At 36.4% G+C, this 20,008-nt stretch overlaps 2 protein-coding genes across 2 annotated transcripts; both read left to right on the top strand.

Moving 5' to 3' along the window:
• Positions 1-245: 245 nt before the first annotated feature.
• On the top strand, positions 246-6,555 carry LOC126501638 (prolactin-3C1-like). Its single transcript, XM_050142392.1, has 5 exons — positions 246-276; positions 1,148-1,302; positions 2,768-2,851; positions 4,862-5,041; positions 6,367-6,555. The coding sequence occupies exons 1-5, from the start codon at positions 246-248 to the stop codon at positions 6,553-6,555; spliced, it is 639 nt and encodes a 212-aa protein (XP_049998349.1).
• Positions 6,556-12,699: 6,144 nt separating this feature from the next.
• Positions 12,700-18,380, top strand: LOC126501633 (prolactin-3B1-like). Its single transcript, XM_050142387.1, is given in 5 exon segments — positions 12,700-12,804; positions 13,830-13,987; positions 15,831-15,938; positions 16,790-16,969; positions 18,055-18,380. Coding segments are annotated over 5 exon segments (666 nt in total). The 5' UTR covers positions 12,700-12,773; the 3' UTR covers positions 18,244-18,380.
• The last annotated feature ends 1,628 nt before the right edge of the window (positions 18,381-20,008 follow it).

The following is a 20,008-nucleotide window of genomic DNA, read 5'->3' as shown; positions in this document are numbered from 1 at the left end:
AACAGAAGAAACCACATTGAAGCAAGACTGCTCCAAGTAGAATTTATACTCCCTGAAGGAAGAGACTCATTGTGCGATAGACATTGCTCCTCGTGCTCCCCTGCCACCCCCCCCACCAAGCTCTGTTTGGCTTTGGGTACTGTCTGTTAGTATATATAGGAGGCGGAAACCTGACGGAAGGAAGCACTCAGGTGAGGCAATTTCCCCAGCTGGAGACCACACCATTGTGGTGGAACGTCTCAGAGATGCAGTTGGCATTGACTCATCCGTGCTCCTGTAAGTGACATTCATCTGTGGTCCTCTAAGTAAGCTTTAGCAGGCAGTGCGTTACTTGGTACAGATTGGGTTGTATATTATCTTTTCTTTTCTCCTATTATTGCTGCAGTCTGCAGAGAGCTGATATGTGTTCATGTCTCACTTACATTCAAGGCAAAGGAGATGAGATTTTTTTTTCTTTTTTGATTTTTCGAGGCATGGTTTCTCTGTGTAGCTTTGGAGCCTCTCCTGGAACTCGGAACTCACTCCGTACAGTGTACAGCAGGCTGGCCTGAAACTCACAGAGATCTTCCTGAGAAATCTATAATTATTTGGCTTGTCAGGGTTTTGACCTGTGCCTGCTCACTTAACTCAAACTTAATAAATATTTAGTTCCAAAGGATAATATATATAGTAATGGCCAGTTTGATTCTCTACTATTTTGGTGTATACCAAATAAAACAGCATAAGAAAGAAAAGAACATGTTCGTACCAATCATCTTAACTCTTGGGTGATAGTTAAAAGAAAAATCAATTAGCTATAAACTTAAAATTTATTAAATAGAAAATGAACTTATATTCCCAAGACATCAAAATATATATAGTGATGATTTAAGGACTCTAGCTTTGGATTCATCTCTGTTCAAATGTGTCCAAGTTTTGGAAGCTCCTCTGGAGCAGCCAAAGCTGAAGGATCACCTACCTCTCAAGGTGTGAACTGTGAAAATGTGTCTCCTCCCTATATTCCCACAGAGTAAGGAGCATACCCCCAACTCATTATACAGTACTGATTTGGCACAGGACTCTGAGAACATATAGTGCTTACCATAGAATATAGCTCTTGGAACCTTATTTGAAAACATCATCTCAGAATCATTTCTCTGTTAAGCAGGGATGGGCCTGTTGCTGCTGGTGTCAAGCCTACTCCTTTGGGAACACGTGACCTCCACAAGCGATGACCAGATGACGAATGAAGAGTTGTATTACAAATTGCTTTCCATTTCGCATCACACCCGTATAGTTTCTCGACAAATGTATAAAATTTTAGTAAGTATCTCACTTATTTCAGAATTCTTCCCTAAAGTATATGTGAGAAAACGCTACCCTTTTAACCATGTAGCATCAGGAATCTAATTTCAACCAATACGTTTTATATGTAATAGGAACATCCAATTATGAAAGTGTCGATGAGGAAATATAGGAAGTTTCATGAAATTGCAAAGATTTGTAAAGAAAGCAATGATTATTTTTTCGATTTTTCCTCTAATAAACCTTAAAAATAACCATTTAAACTTCTTTGAACATTAAGTCCAGAAAAAATTGCCAGGAAGGAACTGTGATTTGTGATTTCCTGGTCGTGTTTGAAGACTGGTTCTGTGGGCATTTTTTTTTTTCCCGCAAGTGCTCTTGAGATATCCAATATAAAAGCACTACCCTGCAGTGAGTCATTGGGAGAAAATAAAACTAAACTAATCTGTAACTACGCATAGTGGAAAACAACAGCAACAAAAGTAGCGGTTCAGAAACTTGAAAATGCCAAGAAACATTGTTGAAGGTTTCTAGTTGTGAGTAACTAATTACAATCAGAATATTGGTGTAGAAGGGAGCGTTTTTTTCCTCCTTCATGTTGGTGATACATTTTTTTTTGTCCGTTTTGGTGGGTCACTACAGTGAAAACAAAAAAAGACAGAGCAAAATTAGGGACGTGAAACCTATGTCTGTAGAGTTGTGAATATAACTTCCCATTGTCCTTTTCATTCATTAGTGTTTCTTTCATCCCTTCTTCACTCACAATTTTTAAGTGCAGTGTTGCTAGAAACCCATTACACTTTTATAAATTTGCTGATTATTATTATTGATATATATTTAAATTAATAAGCACCCTAAGTAAACATAAACTTCAGTTGATTAATATAATCACATTAAATGCTGAATTCTATCCTCATTCATTGCTGATTGCTTCTTCAAAGATATCCAGATTTTTACGTTGAAATTTGATGCCATTAACACAACTAAATTACAAATTTGCCATGAAGTTGTTACGGTTCAACTCTACCTCCATTTTACTTGAGAAAACAGTAGAAATTTTCAGCTATCTATTGGCAGTAGCACATCATCTTTGAATCAACAGGAAACAAATTATTCAAAAATATTAATAGAAAGACACTATTGGATGACACACAAATCAAATCCTAGAATTCTGATATTTAAAAAACTAAATGCTTTTGGACTAGAGCATTTATTACTTTCTTTCAAAAGAATGATTTTTAGGAATGGCAAACAGGAAGAGCAGAGTGAGAGGGTGAGAAGAGTTTGTGAGGCCAGAACATACGACTATATATCTCATGGGAAGAAAAGGTAGATATACAGTATTTGTTTCTATCCTCTCTTTCAGTTTTATGCAGACCCTATGTGATACATTTGAATACTTATCAAATACATTAATAACCTTGTCATGGATGTGTTTATTATTCTGAAATTACAAAGACTTGACTCACTTCATTCCCTCCAGGATAAGAAGTTAGCCAAGGGAAGATTGTTTAGAGACAGTAGAAACAACACCTGCCACACCACTTCCATCTCTACTTCAAAAAAAGTAAGTTTTTCTTCATGGTATTTACCAAAGAAATGTTGGCAGTGCTCTAGCTATCTGTGCTGTATGTAATTACTGGGGCTAGTGTAGTTACAATACTCACAGATCCCATAGAATGATGAAAAAAGGGTCAGGCAGAAAAGCATGACACCGCACAGTAGGTAACTTACCCACTTTAAGTCAGATGCCATCTTACATTATACCTGACACCTAAGTTGCCCATGTAGAAGATAATTTTGCCAACACCTTGCTAGATGGATTAAACATTCTGATCTGAATTGGATATTAATGGTTAAATACACACCCATACCTATGTGGAAGAAATCAAATACAGTAGTGGTTATGATATAATCTTAAAGGTTCCTCCACTGTCAGCAGGCTACTTAAATCACCAATGTGCAGTTTATTTTGGAAGTTTGAAACTCCCTTGGTCTTTTCTCTGTTTCATTATTTATGCAATACAACATTAGTGATCTACCTTCTCCTATATCTTAATTGAAAATCAGCTGAACAAAAGGGTTCTCTGCATATTCTGTAGCGAATCTCATGATAACCTATATTATGCTGGGGTTTACATTCCTCAGTAGCTCTAATATGTGGTTGTTTTATCTATTCCTCTGACTACCATTCATAATTATTTTTTGTGATTTAAACTAAACTTATTATATGCATACTTTGCACATATATAAGTGTTCTATATGATTTTATCACTAGCACCAATCTCCTACGTAAAACTATTCTCCTTTAAAGTGTGACTGTAATAATGGAAATTAAAGAAAGAGTTGGAGAAGAGAGAATTTTGACAGAGAGCTACTTTCATAGACACTTCAAAAAGCAGTATGTTGGTAGTCATACATGTATTAGACACACAAATTTCTGTAACTTGAGATACCCAGGCAATGATGGCGCACGCCTTTAATCCCAGCACTTGGGAGGCAGAGGCAAGAGGATCTCTGTGAGTTCGAGACCAGCCTGGTCTACAAAGTTAGTTCCAGGACAGGCTCCAAAGCCACAGAGAAACCCTGTCTCGAAAAACAAAACAAACAAAATAAAAAGAAAGAAAAATAATAAACTGAGGCTCAGAAAGTTGACAAACAATTGGACCTCTTGCATGTCGAGCAAGAATGTAAAGCTGAGCATCATCCACCCCAATTCCTCAGTAGTAATCATCTTGCCATAATCCTACCATCAACTAATTTTTACCATTTGGCCTGCTCCATTTCTTAATATCCTTTACATATTTCCTTTCCCATGTGCATTGATTTCCATTACTCTTCTTTTCATTGCAAAAGACTGACTATAAACATAATATCATGACGTTGAAATCAGATATGGCTGTCAAACAAGATTCTGGCAATGACCATAAACTGGGCATGTCATATTTCATTGTGATACCCACTGATGTTGGTATTAAAAGCAGTGCTGAGTCATATTCTTTTTTTGCTGGACATAATGATAAGTATGTTGCTGTGCCAGAGGTATGGAGTAGGATTTACTTAGAAAATTACTATCTTAACCGCATGTTTTCTTCGCTATATTTATTTGTAAATAATTTACAATAATCCAGAAATCAGCATTAAGCATTTAGATGAGCAAATTGATTCACTAATGTGAAGAAAATTTGTTGACCTTTGACTTTCAGTGCTAGCATTGCTGTGGTTTCAATCATATCCTGGCGACACTGGAGATCCAGCAAATCTTTCATTATCATAGATGAGAAATGCAATTAAATAGAAAAAACTCACCATAAGTCACATGACATGTAGACAACAAAACTAATTATTATTGACATGTCCTTAGAAAACTATTCAGACCTAGTTAGTTTTATGATAGCAAACTATCTTTCAATGGCTTAAACTTCACATTTATATAATATGCATCATATTCTAAGAAACATTTTAATATACTTATTACTTAAAACGCAGTATTGCAATTTTTGATTTTGCATGAACACACAATGTGTCTACCATGCTGGTTTGCTTATTCAATGCAATGTTAAATCTGCTTGCTTAGACTGAAGACCTTCTGAAAGTGATCATCAATGTTTCGAGTACCTGGAAGTACCCACTGAAACTGCTACCACCTGCAACATTGACCCACTTAGGGTCCTATGATGGTATGCTGGCAAGAGCTATAGAGGTTAACTTTGGAAATCAAGAAGTTCTGAAGGGAGCAAAAATTTTACTCAGCAGGGTGAGCCATCCCTTCACATTTCTTTGATCGTGTCATGTGTGAAAAAGAAATTAATTTTTAAAAACTTCATTTTCAAGACTGCCCAATATGTTCACAACCGTTCTAATAAAGAATCACATATAAAACCAACTCCTCAAAAAGTTCTTGACTGAGAATGCAGCACATAAGTGATCTCAGTAGAAAATAGCTATTCTGCACAGTTATTTGGGCAGAAGCTGTCTTGCAGAGGATGGGCACACCTACCTAACTCAGAAGATATTAAGACAGTCATGCTTTTGTCTCTGCAACTTCATTCATTCGAGGAAGTGCTCATCATGGCTAAGGTTCAGGAAAAATATATAATATGGAATGTAGATTTAGTTGAAAGTTAAAAGTGAGAGGGACATTTTCCCAGAACCCATTAAGGTATGGAGGACGGACTAGGAAAGTACTGAGGGCGGTGAAAATCTCCAAAGTGAAAGAACTGGCCCCATTCACTTCAAAGTCCTTTGGTTAAATCCATAGCTACAGTCACATAGCAATTTGCTGGTTCTCCATTTGTATAGGCTTGCATACATATTCCTCATTTAGGATCAATGGGACACCCCAAATTCTGAACACTTATTTCACTTCTAGTTTTATGTACTAATACCTTCATGACACCTTGGCTTAGAAACCTGCCAATACACAATTTTGAATGATTTTCTACTCTTACCTTTTCTCGCAAAGCGTTGAAAATTTAGAAATAATGTGATACAGGACTATGGAGATTGGTCATACATTTGAATGTCTGCTTTGCAAGTATGAAGTCCTGATTTTGATTCCAAAATCCTTATAAAATGAATGATGATGTGTGGATTTTCTGTGCAACCCGAGCACCGGGGAGGCAGAGGCAAGCAGGTCCCTGGTGTGTTCTAGATAAAAAAATAAAGTAAATTCTCCTAAAAAGAAACAGATTACCAAGAACAATCAATAGTAGAATCCATCCAAGGAATAGTTGAATTCATCCTAAGGTTTTAAATAGCTTTAATATGTGATGAAGTGATGTCAGATTGTTCTACAGACTACAGTGTACAGTGAATATGTAATCTTTCTAAAATGGTGTTATGGAAGACCATAGTTGAATTTTTTTTGCTGGAGAAATCTAGATATATTTCATACTTGCATCTTAACATGTTATATTTTGATTTCAAGGTTTGACCTTTGGTTTCTATGTTAATGTATAACCATAAATGCAGATTCACATATATGAATGTACATTTACACACACACACAAATGAATGAATGAAAGGAATAAGTAATAACCAAATCAACAAAGTACATAATACCTGTCCTTTTATATTTAGATTCAGCCTGGATTTGAAGAAAATGACTATACTAACTGGCCAGAACTAAAGCAACTGAGGTCTTCCAATGAAGACACTCATCTTTTGGCATTTTATAAACTCTTCTACTGCCTCCACCAGGATACAAAAAAGGTTGACCGTTATCTCAAGTCCCTGAGGTGCCGAGTCATCAAAAATTATAAGTGTTAAGTATAGATCTATGACATTTGCTGCTGAATAAATCAGACCTTCAGTTGCTTTGAAACTTTTAATCTAATAGATTTACTTTTATAAATTAAAATATGATTCATTATAAATACCAATTTGGAAGAGAACATTTACCAATTTCTTGTGCCCAGATAATATAAAACAGAAGCATAGCTTTGCAATGTTTCTTTGCAATTTTCACAAAGGATCAGGCTTTAGAAAGAAAACAAGATGACTGAAAAATTACAGTGAGTAAAGATTAGTAATTTTTTTCTAAATAAATTATGATATCACTATTAATCACAAGAATTAATATGGAAACGTACAGATATGTTTTGAACAGTCATATCACTATGTATGGGAAAAGTTTCATGATCCAAGGACAGATGTGTAAGTGCTGTCGTTTTGCACTATCCCTAGATATCCTAATGCTTCAGACTTTCCAAAAGCACGTTCATGGAGACTTAATCTGCTCCTCTCAGCAATTATTGATTGCCTGTAACTCTTCATCTAGGAGTGGGGCCTTGTGATGTTTCCTCCATCCATGTGAAAATGTCAGCTAGGGTCATTTCACAGGTCTCATTTAAATAGCCTTATTGTTGACATTCTGTGGGAACAGCTTCCCCATGATGTCTAAAAGATGTGACCTCACAGGAAGCATCCTGTTGCTCTGGCTCTCTAATACTTCTTTCCCCTTATTTGTGATATCCACTCATGCTGAGATGTTTTGTTTTATTTTGTTTTGTTTTTGCTGCCAATTCTTATTTTCTTTACAGTTCTTCCAGATGAATCTCTAACTCAGTTAACCATATAGAAGTCATTACTGTAGCATTTGGAAGTTTATAAACAAAGGCCAGTTTAAAGATAGTGTGTACTGTAATTGGACTCAGGACCTTTGGGGAAAGTATAAGTAGTAGTAGTACTACTAGTAGTAGATACTGTTTTTAAAGGCCTCAGGTAACCCAAGAAAAATGTTTTCTTCAAAGGGTATTATTAATTGACACGATATGTATGGGACACAGTAATACATTCGACTGTTGTAATCTATCACCACACTGCATGAACCTCAGTTTCTTCATCCTGCCATATTGGACTGGTCTGCTTATCTAAATAGGTAGAAGCACTTAAAGCTGAGTTTAGCTTAATAAGGAGCCAAAAAAGACCAGGACCCAATCTTTTCTGCTACGCTCAGTGCCTCTCTAGCTAACAACGGAAATGACTACATCTGACTGCATGTTAGCAAGACAGGTTTTTATTATTATGTGTGCTGAAACAGCCATGGATAACTGAGCAATGGACCAGGCTCCCATTTCTCACAATAAACCAAGATAATTTAAAAAAAAACTATATAACAAAAACATTGCTAAACATGAAATGAAGCATATGTCTCCATATATCATTTATCTTCAGTGTACCTACAGGAGAGACAGATTCACAATGAACTCCAGGACAGGGATAACTGTTCAGGGTTCACAGGAGCTTGATATCAACACAAATCTTGCAGTATTTCATTCTATTTCCATTTCCCAGATCATCTTGTTTGAGTTTATTTTTAATTTTTTATAGTTAAAGTATAATTATATAATTTCTCTCACCCCTCTCTGATATCCCTCCCATGTTAGATATTTCATTTCTCTGCCAAATTCAGGACTTCCTGTTACTATCTGTTATTGCTTTTGCACATGAATCAACATACAAATACAACCTGCTGAGTTTATTCAGTCTTTCCTGAATATATATGTTTGTAGGGCTGACAACTTGGTATTAGAAAAACAATCAGTGGATTCATCCTTGGGTAAAACAAGTTCTCTTTCTGTCTCTACTTGTTAATTGTTTGTAGTTCTTCATGTAGAAGTGAACTCCATGAGATTTCCCCCGTCTACATTGGGATGCAAAATATTGCTGGGATTGTTCAGGTCTTGTTTATGCAGCCATGATGTTGAGAATTCAGGAGTGTAAGTAGTAGAAGTGTAGTCGTAGAAGAAGACTTCAAATCCTAGCAGATTTTATGGCCCTGTGACTCTTCCATTCTTATATCTCCCTCTGCTGAGCCTTGGTTACAGGAGTTGTGTTGTAGATGTGCTATTTGAAACTAAGAACCCCAGGGCCATTTGATTTCTACATTTGCTTAGGTGTGCCTTTCTGTAATGAACCCATGCTAGAAAATAATGTTCCTTTTGAAGAAGATTGAGACATATATCTTTATCTGAAGATTTGGAACTAGAATGTGCAAATGAGAGAACATGGCGAAATAACCTGTCTGAGACTGGCTTACTTCATGCAAAAGAATATTTTCTGGTTCCATATTTATACTTCCTAAATTGCTGTAAAGAGACGAATACAAACCAAGGTCAACACATACAGAGTTTAATAAGGTATTTCCAAATCATGAAATTAAAAAATCAGTTTTTGCTCGTGCTTTCTCTACTTCTGCTCCTGATTTGGACCTTGAGATTTCAGTCCGGTGCTCCAATGTGGGTCTCTGTCTCTGTCTCCTTTCATCACCTGATGAAGGTTAATATTCAGGAGGATGCCTATATGTTTTTCTTTGGGTTCTCCTTCTTATTTAGCTTCTCTAAGAACCCGAATTATATGCTCAATGTCTTTTATTTATGGCTAGAAACCAAATATGAGTGAGTACATCCCATGTTCCTCTTTTTGGGTCTGGCTTACCTCACTCAGGATAGTGTTTTCTATTTCCATCCATTTGCCTGCAAACTTCAAGAAGTCCTTGTTTTTTACTGCTGAGTAGTACTCTAATATGTATATATTCCATACTTTCTTCATCCATTCTTCAATTGAAGGGCATCTAGGTTGTTTCCAGGTTCTGGCTATTACAAATAATGCTGCTATGAGCATAGTAGAGCATATACTTTTGTTGTATGATAAGGCCTCTCTTGGGTATATTCCCAAGAGTGGTATTGCTGAATCCAGTGGTAGGTTGATCCCGAATTTCCTGAGAAACCTCCACACTGCTTTCCAGAGTGGTTGCACAAGTTTAGAGTCCCACCAGCAATGGATGAGTCTTTCTCCACAACCTCTCCAGCAAAGGCTATCGTTGGTGTTTTTTATTTTAGCCATTCTGACAGGTGTAAGATGGTATCTTAAAGTTGTCTTGATTTGCATTTCCCTGATCGCTAGGGGTGCACCCACACACTGAGACAATGGGGATGTTCTATTGGGAACTCACCAAGGCCAGCTGACCTGGGTCTGAAAAAGCCTGGGATAAAACCTGTCTTGCTGAACATAGCAGACAATGAGGACTACTGAGAACTCAAGAACAATGGCAATGGGTTTTTGATCCTACTGCACGTATTGGCTTTGTGGGAGCCTAGGCAGTTTGGATGTTCACCTTACTAGACCTGGATGGAGGTGGGTAGTCCTTAGACTTCCCACAGGGCAGGGATATTAAACAACACTATTAAATAACAAGACGGAGGAAGTAGCCGCTTTTTTTAAAGGGAGAAAGACCACGCCCCAATGGGCTTGTATCACAGCAGCTATTGGTTGGAGGGGCAGAAGGACCTCCTGCAACAGAACACACTTTGCAGTTTGCAGGGGATGAACTGGTTGGAAAGTCACCTTTCTAGGCAGCCTCTTTGGACTCCAATTCTTCCAGGGACCTCAATTAACTTCTGTTATTCTTTCCCAAGCAATTCAGCTCATGTGAGCCTCTTCCTAGTGAACAATATTGTTTCTTCCAAGCATTGCAGGGGTTCTGACAGCCATTTAGGAAGTTCATCGTGTCAGAGAGTGTTCCTCAGCATTTCTCACAGTGTATGCATGTTTGGACAGAGGTTCCTAATTAATTTGACCAGGTTCAAGTTTGGAAGCCCTTGAATATTTATTTCCTGAACATAACGAGTTCTCCTGCAGAATGGGGAGATGTTTTCTTTCCCATTAAAACCCATCTTGTTTCACCTGCTTCCATTTTAACATCTGACATCATAAGAAGCTTCCCTCCAAGGTAGGAGGTTTAATCTCAGAGGAAACTGCTACAACAAAGGGTTAGCTTTCTAACTTCCATAACAGACAACTGAACTCAAGGAACCCACATGGTTTCGACATCATAAATGAGAAGGCAAAGATAAAACACATGCATATCAAAAGATATTAAAAATAATAGAAACTGTATCAAAACAAAGGAGATCTCTACTTTTTTTGACCTCTTCATCAAGTCTCTGCCTTTATCCTAGCACGTGGGAAAACTTACCAGCACCAAACACTCTCTGACACAATGAGGTGCCTAAATGTCCTATAATTCAACCACAGAGGCCAGTTGACTTAATTTATAGAAGAGTTTATGATTTTCTACTTCCACCCTTATCTCCAAACATCCAACATATTATAAAATATGCAGTGCACATTATAGGTCATACCAAAATGAAACTATGAATAAGATTAACTGACATTTTCTGGGGGCAAATGCTGTGAGATTAAGGTTGTTCCTGTTTGCTATTATAGGAAAAAAATGTGGGATTTAGAAAATTGACCCATCCTGGATTTGTAGAGTTCAGTCCTTAATAGGGAGATAATAAAAATTTCTTATCTCTTTTTGAATGTCGGTTATCCAACCTCACTGCGGCATTGCTGATAGATACATTAAAATATGACAGTGAAAAAGCCAATGATCAGTTAGACAACAGGCAGGGCACACTATCTGTGCTCAGAATATACTCACCCACACTGGAACACAAGCAAGATGATGGGTACTGTAGGAGAAGTTTTGGGATTTGTTAGGTATAAAAGCAAAAAAGATGACAAGAAAAAAGGAAAAGGTTCATAAAGGGAGTCATTGGAAGGCAAATCATAAGGGATTTGTGTTGAGACTACAAAGGCTATTCCAGGTTAGTTCTGCATCTCTGTGCACTTTCCCCTTTGACGTCAGTACACTAAAGGCGAATGAGATACACTGACATCATATGTTGAGAGATAACCTTGAGTTTGAACTGTAAGTGGGACGTGTCTTACTGGGAGAAACGGGATCATGGTAAGTTGAAATTGCTGATTCATCCTTGGTCAATTTGAGCTGAGATCTTGGACAATAAAGAGCCTATTCCTACCAAAACCTATCATACCTGTGGTTTGATATCATACCTATCATAATCCATAGCCAGTTATTGGGGCAATAAGTATAGCAGAACAGAAATGGCCATGGATTTACTAACTACCTTAATGATCTATGTTTGACACTTCAACTGAATCTATTTTATCAGCGCTATACCAGATATAACACAGCGGTCTCGGGCAACTGAGTTTGGATAGCAAAACATAGTACAGTTTCTCACCCCGGCCAAGTTAATCTGCTCCAGTTCTCCATTCTTGTTAAGACATGAGATTTCTTCTTCCTCTATTGTTCCTTGATACAACACTTCTGGGTACTTATAATACTCAACATCAAGAGCATTATACATTGTCCTGAAGCTGGTCACTCACTGTTTGCAAACTTTTCATGATATAATGCTATCCTCTTCATGGCTTGTTATTTGAAAACCACGAGGAAAGGAAGCAAAATAAAATGAAAGGTTGAGTAGAAGGCACTGATCATATTAGCTAAGCATCCCACCAATACTTTCAAGCTAACTGAAAGCATTAAAAGTGCCCTTTGAATGTTTGTGTTTCTAATTCCTTAACACTGAGGAAGTATCTACTCTGTGAGAAGAAAGTCTTTTGAGTTTGGAAGATACATCAATAAAATCATGTATTAATAAAATGTTGGGAATAATTAACTGTTTCTAGGGCATGCTGGCCCAAAACTTCAAAGATAATTGAGGGAGGGCATTTGTCACCACCTGAAAATTTTGTGGAACTTCATAGATGACATGACAGAAAGAATATATAACTCTGATCTAGAGAAAAATAAGAGGAAATCTGTATATTTTCCTCCATGACATGACTCTGCGTCATTAATGAACTTAGATGACACTTGTGATTTCCAAAATAATTTGAACCCTGAACATTTTTGCCAAAAGCAAAAACAATACATACAGAGACAGAACTGTGGCAAGAGTAAGGATTATATCAATACTTCTCACATAGATAGAATCTTGAAACTTTTACCTAGTCAAAAGACACTGCTTCCTTCTGCACTTAGACTTAAATGGTCATAAGTAGGGAGATCCTGTTAGTATATATAAGAGGAGGTGAATTGCGAGAAGACAGCATTCAGGTGCAGAAGCTTTCTTGTGCTGTAGTTTACACTGCAGCAGATTTTCTCAGAGATGCAGCTGTCACTGGCTCAACTGTCCTTCTGTAAGTAGTAATTCTTTCATGTTTCTCTACTCTATTAGCATATTATTTTGTGAAAATGGGTTCTGGTAGAATGCATTCTTTGGAGTTATTGGTATTGTAATATTTGGGAAACGGATGCATTTTATTACGCACCTGGCATCAGGTCAACAATGTGCTGATAATTAATTTGTAAAACCAGTTGCTGAATTAATCTGGAGATCAATGGTTCTCTTGGGGAATTCTGTAAAAGCGTATGCCAAGCTTATTCTTATATCACTTTAACTTAGTTTATTCTTATTTCCTTGACATAGCAATAAGAGTAAAGAGAGTTACTGGCTTCTGATGGGCACTTTTACCAATCTTCCACTGCACAGCACACTTTCTAAAACAAAAATATAGTACAAAAATGACAAAATAGCTGAAATTGAGAAGTTGGACTTTTTTGAAAACACAAGCTCACTAGCATACTTGGGCCAGTCACAGAAGGAGAAAGTAAATTGTGGGTTGTCAGGGTTTGGATGTTTTTCTCCTCAATAAAGTCCACCTGAGGAACAGTTAGATTTTGGCACATCATTTAAACAAAGAGAGTAGGTTTGTGACTTTACCAATTTGTTACATGCAAATAAATGGTGAAGAGAAAAGCCCATGTGTTTTAAAAAGTCATCTTAATATTCAAGAGATATTTGCATGAAAATTAACTTTAATGAGATGGAAAATTAACACAAATTACCAAACCTTAAAAATATTAGAAAAAAATGGCTTAAAATCTCTGTCTCAAAACTAATTTCATCTCAAAACGTTTGCAAATTTTAGAAACTCTATGGGGGCAAGCAAAAGCCAAGGTGATTCTCCTACCTCACAATCTGTGGCTTTGGGAAGCATTACTGTTCACCTGTGCTTCCAATTTGGACTACTTACCCCAGATTTCATGTATATAAACCCAAGTATTGTAGCACAGAGACCTCAGAAAAGACTGTACAGTCTATATAGTGTCACTCATATGTTCTCCATTGAGTGGATCATCTCATTTTCATTTCTTTTTCTAGCTGGGACACTCCTTTTGCTGACATCATCAAATCTGCTCCTTTTGGATCATGTGTCCTCCTCACCAAGTTCCCTTTTGTCCTCTGGAAGCCTATACCAATTTGTGGTCGAACTTTCTCACTACACCCACGATTTGGCCTCAAAAGTCTTCACTGACTTTGTAAGTACTGGATCTTCTCTGAAGGGACAATCAGAACACTCAACTAATGAAAGAGTAACCTAATATGAATCACGTTTCAAACACTATATATGTAATGCTGAAATAGTAAATATTTCATTAAAAAATTTAATATTAAAAGATTAAAAATTTCAGTTGACATAAAACATGAGCAAGAGACAATTGGATGATTCATGAAAACTTAAATTTGTAAAAGATGTAGTAACTCTGCAATTTTTAACATTGTTTTTTTTTCAAGAAACTTCATTAGATATAAAGTACAAAATACATTGATCCCTTTGAACTCCTGTCTTTTGTGAAGGGGTCCTTCCTTCACAGGTGCTTTCACTTTGCACTCTTTAGATATCTGGCATAGGAGAATTGTTTTGTAATTAATTGTGTGAGTGGATTTGAACTAAACTACAGGAAACCATGTTAAACAGAAAGAAATAGCTAGTGAGAACACCCAACATGCTTAGAATTGTTGTTTTTCTAAATACCCCTTGACCAAAGAATCGATAAGGAAAATCTGGTACATTTACACAATGGAGCACTACACAGCAAAGAAAAATAACAACATCTTGAATTTTGCAAGAGAATGGGTGGAGCTAGAAAACATCATTTTTAGTGAGGTAACCCAGACACAGAAATACAGTTATCACATGTCCTCACTCATACGCTGTTTTTAAACATGAAGCAAAGAAAACCAGCCCACAAATCACAATCCCAGAGATTTTAGACAACAATGAGGTCACTAAGAGAGACTTATATATCCAATCTACATGGGAAGTAGAAAAAGACAAGATCTCCTGAGTAAATTGGAAGCATGGGGACTTTGGGGGAGGGTTGAGGGGGAGGGGAGAGGCAGGAATGGGAACCAGACAAAGGTAGAGCTCAATAAAAATAAATTAAAAAAATAGTTGTTTTCCAACATCCAGGGATGAGAGTATCAGGGCAAAGTACAGGCTGGTTTTCAAAAACTGAATATGTTAGATTTGTCTAGGGCAAGTCAATAGTAGAAAAAAATGAATTCAGTGCTAGACTGGAATACGGAGCATATATTTTCAGAATTATGATGAATATACCTCACCCTTGTGATTTTCACTCACGAGCATTTCTTTCATTCTAAAATCCATATCCGTAGTTTCTTAAATGTACAATAATCCTTGACATTAATTAAACTTTTACAAATTTAATGATTACTAGTATTAAAAATACACTATAGATAATAAATTCCTTAAGTAGATAAAATCTTCAATTGACTAATATATATATGATATATGTAGATAGATGTATTTTAATTCTTCATTCACTCACTGATAAATATTTCTTTAGAATATGTCTAGATTTTTATGATTCCTGTTGGCACCATCAATATAATTGCATACTACCTTTATAACTTAAATGGATACTTAAAGTAAATACTTATATTACAATATTTGTTTAAAGGAAATGGACTACTGGGTGTCAATTGTAACATAATTATGAACACGCATGTGCTATTGTATGACACTCATCTCCATAAAGAGGAAAAGTGATGCTTAAACGTTTGGTGGTTTACAGTATGTGTGTTACTCAGTGCTCTTTCTAAACAATACCATTTAGGAAGGGCAAATGACAATAGAACAACAAAGAGAGGAAGAATATTGGTGGGTAAAATATTAGATTGATTCTCCCATGGACAGAAAATGTAGGCACTCTTCTTTTCATTCCTCTGTTTCAATTTCTATATATTTCTTATTTGCTAAGACATTTACATCTATAAAATCTTCTGTTACTGATGTGGTTATGAATGTATTTGTTCAATGTTTAACGCTAAGAAAACAGACCTTTCAATTTCTTCCAGAATATGAAGTTTGGTAGGAGTGTTTGGAAACAGAGCCTGATGATAAGCACATGCCACACTGCTGCCCTCCCTGCTCCAGAAAACAGAGAACAAGTCCACCAAACAAAAGTAGGTTTCCTCCCTGATTGTGACCTAAACAAGCGATGTCATATACAAGGTAGATCTGCTGTGTGTGATTACTGGGGCCATAGCACATGTGACAATCTCAGAGTCTAGAGAAGGGAAGAAGAAGCAACAAACAGACAATGACATTATATGGTTGATAATTTCTCTCTAGCAGCTTAACAAATTGATCACCTAGAGCACCATTTTTTAAAAATATATTGTCTGTGGAGTTATCTTTAATATTATCTGGTAAGCTTTAATAGGAGTTTGAAATTCACAGTTTATTCTATTCTTTGTCTTAAAACTTCTGAATATGATTTACACAAAATTTATTATGTGTACACTTCTTACACATGTAGTGTATTTCTTCGTCATATTCATTACCAGAACTAGTAACATACACAAACACCTCTCATAAATAAAATGTGAGTATAATTTTGGCAACTGAAGGATGAAAAGGTACAGGAAGTGATCAACATTTCCTCAGATCTTCTTAGAGTGAAGCCCCTAAAAGCAGTCCGTTGTCATGGATTCATTTAATCCCTAGAAAAGTTCTCTATTATGTGGTATTAGTAAGACTACAAAGAATTGAGGCTCACCTGGACTTCAGTTGGTAGAACTCACAGTGAAAACAAAACGTGATCAGTTTCACATTTTCCAGAAATCATTGTTAAGGAAAATCAATTCCATTAGAGAAAATTGTAATTCTCTGATAAAATGTTATTTCTAGAATACACATCGCATGCTAAGACGGGTTTCTATACTCCTATTATTAATAATTCAATACTCAAGCTCATGACCTTCAGTCAGTCACCACATATGTTAACCCTGAAATCCTCTTCATGATCCTTTAGTCGGAAGACCTTCTGAAAGTGAGCATCTGTATTCTACAAGACTGGTAAGATCCTGTGAAGCTCATGGTAATTATAGTGGCTAGGCTTCCGGATGCATCTGATGTTATGATCTCAAGAATCAAGGAGTTGGAGGAACGAATTCTAGGCCTTCTGGAGGGATTAAAGATCATACTCAGCAGGGTAAGCCCACTTACCCTTCTCATTCCTTTGCTTATCTCCTATGTGAAAGAATTGATTTGTTTAATAAAAAGTGAATTTTTCAATACTTCATTTCTGGGATATATATAGCCTTGCCAAAAAGGAGAGGCCATTTGTTGACTCTCTATTCTTCATTTTCTGTACTGAGAACCACACACAGTAGTACTCTCAATAGAAAATATCTGGTCCTCATAGTAAATCAGAGAGTAGCTTTCACTGGTGGTCTGGCTATTTCTGAATAACTCAGAAATTCTGATAATAGTCTTGAAACTAAACTTTAGCCGTTTTGAAAATGTTTGATATGTTCATGAGTTTGAAAGAATACATTCTATGAAGAATAGATTGAGCTTAAAGATGGAGGGCTAAAATAATATTCTCCTCAAATCCACAAGTATTTATAGTACCTCGGAGAATAAGCTGAGAAAACATCAGCCCTTTTATTGTTCTTTGGTTAAATGCATATACACCATGAAAAACATCTTCCAGCTTCTTGATCACTCAGTCTTCTTTTACATGGATATACCTCTTCTGGTACCAATGATACATCATAAAATATGTATATTCATGAATGATATTTACTTTATGAGGCCTAATGCCTTCAAGATAATATATGATAAATTCATTCTATACTAATAAATTTTCCTTCTAGTGTAATCAATCTTTGTCAGTTTTATAGAATGAGGCTAAAGAAAGACTCAGTCTATCAATGTCTTCTTCAGCAGCCAGGAATTTGATCTCAGAATCCACATCAAAGTAAAGAGATGTACTGAGTACTCTATAGTATCTAAACATTAGGTGGGAAGAAAGATGGTGAGTGTTTGCTAAAATAAGAGAAGATGCCTCAAAAAATTATAGTGAAATATAAAAATCAACTGTTGAAGTTTAAACACTTATTCTGTTTCACAAATGCTGGTGCATAAATTGTTCAAGTGTGTACCCCATTCATATACATACACATACACATGCACACACACATATTATATATATATAATATATATTCATGTATGAGAAGGTATGACTACCAATTAATGATATTTGTAAATAATCCCTTTCATTTCTATGTTTAGATTCAGCCTGGAGCTGTTGAAAATGAAAACAGTTTCTGGTATGGATTGTCAGATTTGGATTCGTCAGATGAAGACACTCGTAACATCGCTTTGTACAATCTCGGCCGCTGCTTGCGCAGGGATACACATAAAGTTGACAATTTTCTCAAGGTCTTGAAGTGCCGAGATGTTCATAACAACAACTGCTGAGCTTATAGCCTTATCTTCTGTCATGGAGAAGGCCTTTAATAATCCATGCTTTCAAAGCTCCATTGAATCTTTACCTTTTGGTGCATTCTTAGGCATAATGTGTATGTTATTCAAAAATAAACATTGACTATTTGAAAATGTGAAATTCAAAAAGAGGATTTGTCAATGTTCCTTGTGAATTTAATGTAGAATTTAGTAATGGTATTATGATATCAATATCAAATATTTTTCACAAGAAAGTTTAGTTTGCAAAAGTCAAGAGAGTACGTGTGTTAGTTGGAATGCATGATGATGACTTAACATATTAGAGCCAGAGCAAGAAGAGTTTCCCAGTAATCAATGGATCCATTCTACCAAGAAGATGGATGTTTATGAAAGCAAATGATAGGCAATGAGCCCTTTCTCAAAGTCTCATCACAGACAATACAATTTTATAGTAACATTAAACACATTACACATACTTATACACAAATACATAACATATATGCAAACACAATGAAATTAGAGCATTTATTCCTTTTTTCCTTCCTCCAATGCCTGTGTATTTCTTTTTTGCTTTTTTTTCCCCAAATTTATGGTACAGCATGAATGTTCTTCATTGAGCTGCACACTCACTTGCATGCTGGGCTAACCTTAGTCAGAACCACACAGTCACAGTTCCCCAAGTCATTTTTTGCTTGAAGAAGTCCTATTTAGGTGGCAATATATTATTAGGCTGAGGAGTCCTGGAGAGACACTACACACACACACACATACACACACACACACACACACACACACACACACACACACGTGCATTCTTCCCAGATAGAGATTCCATGAGAGACCAAATTAGAGAAATTTCCTAAACACACTGTGCTGAGCCAGTGAAATTTATTGTGGTTTAAAAATAATATGGGTGAGAAGCACAAGAGTAGAAATAGCCCAAAGAATGATTCATCACCAAGTTGCACCCTGACATGTGTGATACCTAAGGAAGCTGCCAACCAGGGGCACAATACACAACCAGAACACAACTCTACAGGAGATAGGTTGTCCTATCCCAATGGCTCAGCTGGTCTGATCCTTTTCTAAAAAGCTCAGTTGGTCTTTACTTCTTCTATGCTGTTTAATGGTCACTGTTAGTACTAGGTTTTTGGCTCTGTCCTGGTTCTTCCAGGCTGCTCCCCAAGGTCTCTATCCTATCTGAGTAGCTCGACTCCCCTTAGAATGATATTAGCCATCATTACTGCATATATGCTTTTGAGAACGGAGAGGCCTAAAGAATCTCTCCAGTTTCAAGGATTTCTGAAGAATTTTGAGGAGTTTGCTTCCTGTTCTAAGAGAACTTTCTTTTAAACATTCAAGATGAGCATGTAAGGGGGGGGGAGCAAAAATTTATTTGTATACCCAGCAAAACATAGAAACATGGGGCACACTCTAAAACTTAGACAAAGCCCAACTTCTTAGAACCCTCCTTGATCTCAAATAGGCAGTAATTGATCTCTGAGGCTTTCATGAAGCACAAGTGATCTCTCTTTTTCTTTTTTCAAGCAAATAAGTTCATGTCTGCCTCTTCTAGGATCAAATGATCTCTACTTTCTCCTGGAAGTATAGCATATCAGAGAGCATATCTTATCATTATTACAGTTTATACATGTGTGGGATGAAATAGACCTAGTTTATTTAGTCAAGTGAAAGGTACTTTCTGAATATATCCCGGTTTTCCCCTAGTGCATAATGAACTTTACTTCAGGATGGAATGTTTCTGTTTGTTAGAACACCT

Source organism: Alexandromys fortis, unplaced genomic scaffold (genome assembly GCF_014885135.2).
Source record: "Alexandromys fortis isolate MF-2015 unplaced genomic scaffold, M_Fortis_MF-2015_v1.1 scaffold_5, whole genome shotgun sequence".
NCBI lineage: Eukaryota > Metazoa > Chordata > Mammalia > Rodentia > Cricetidae > Alexandromys > Alexandromys fortis.
Note: the sequence above shows the minus strand (reverse complement) of the source record. Positions and strands in the feature narration are given on the sequence as shown.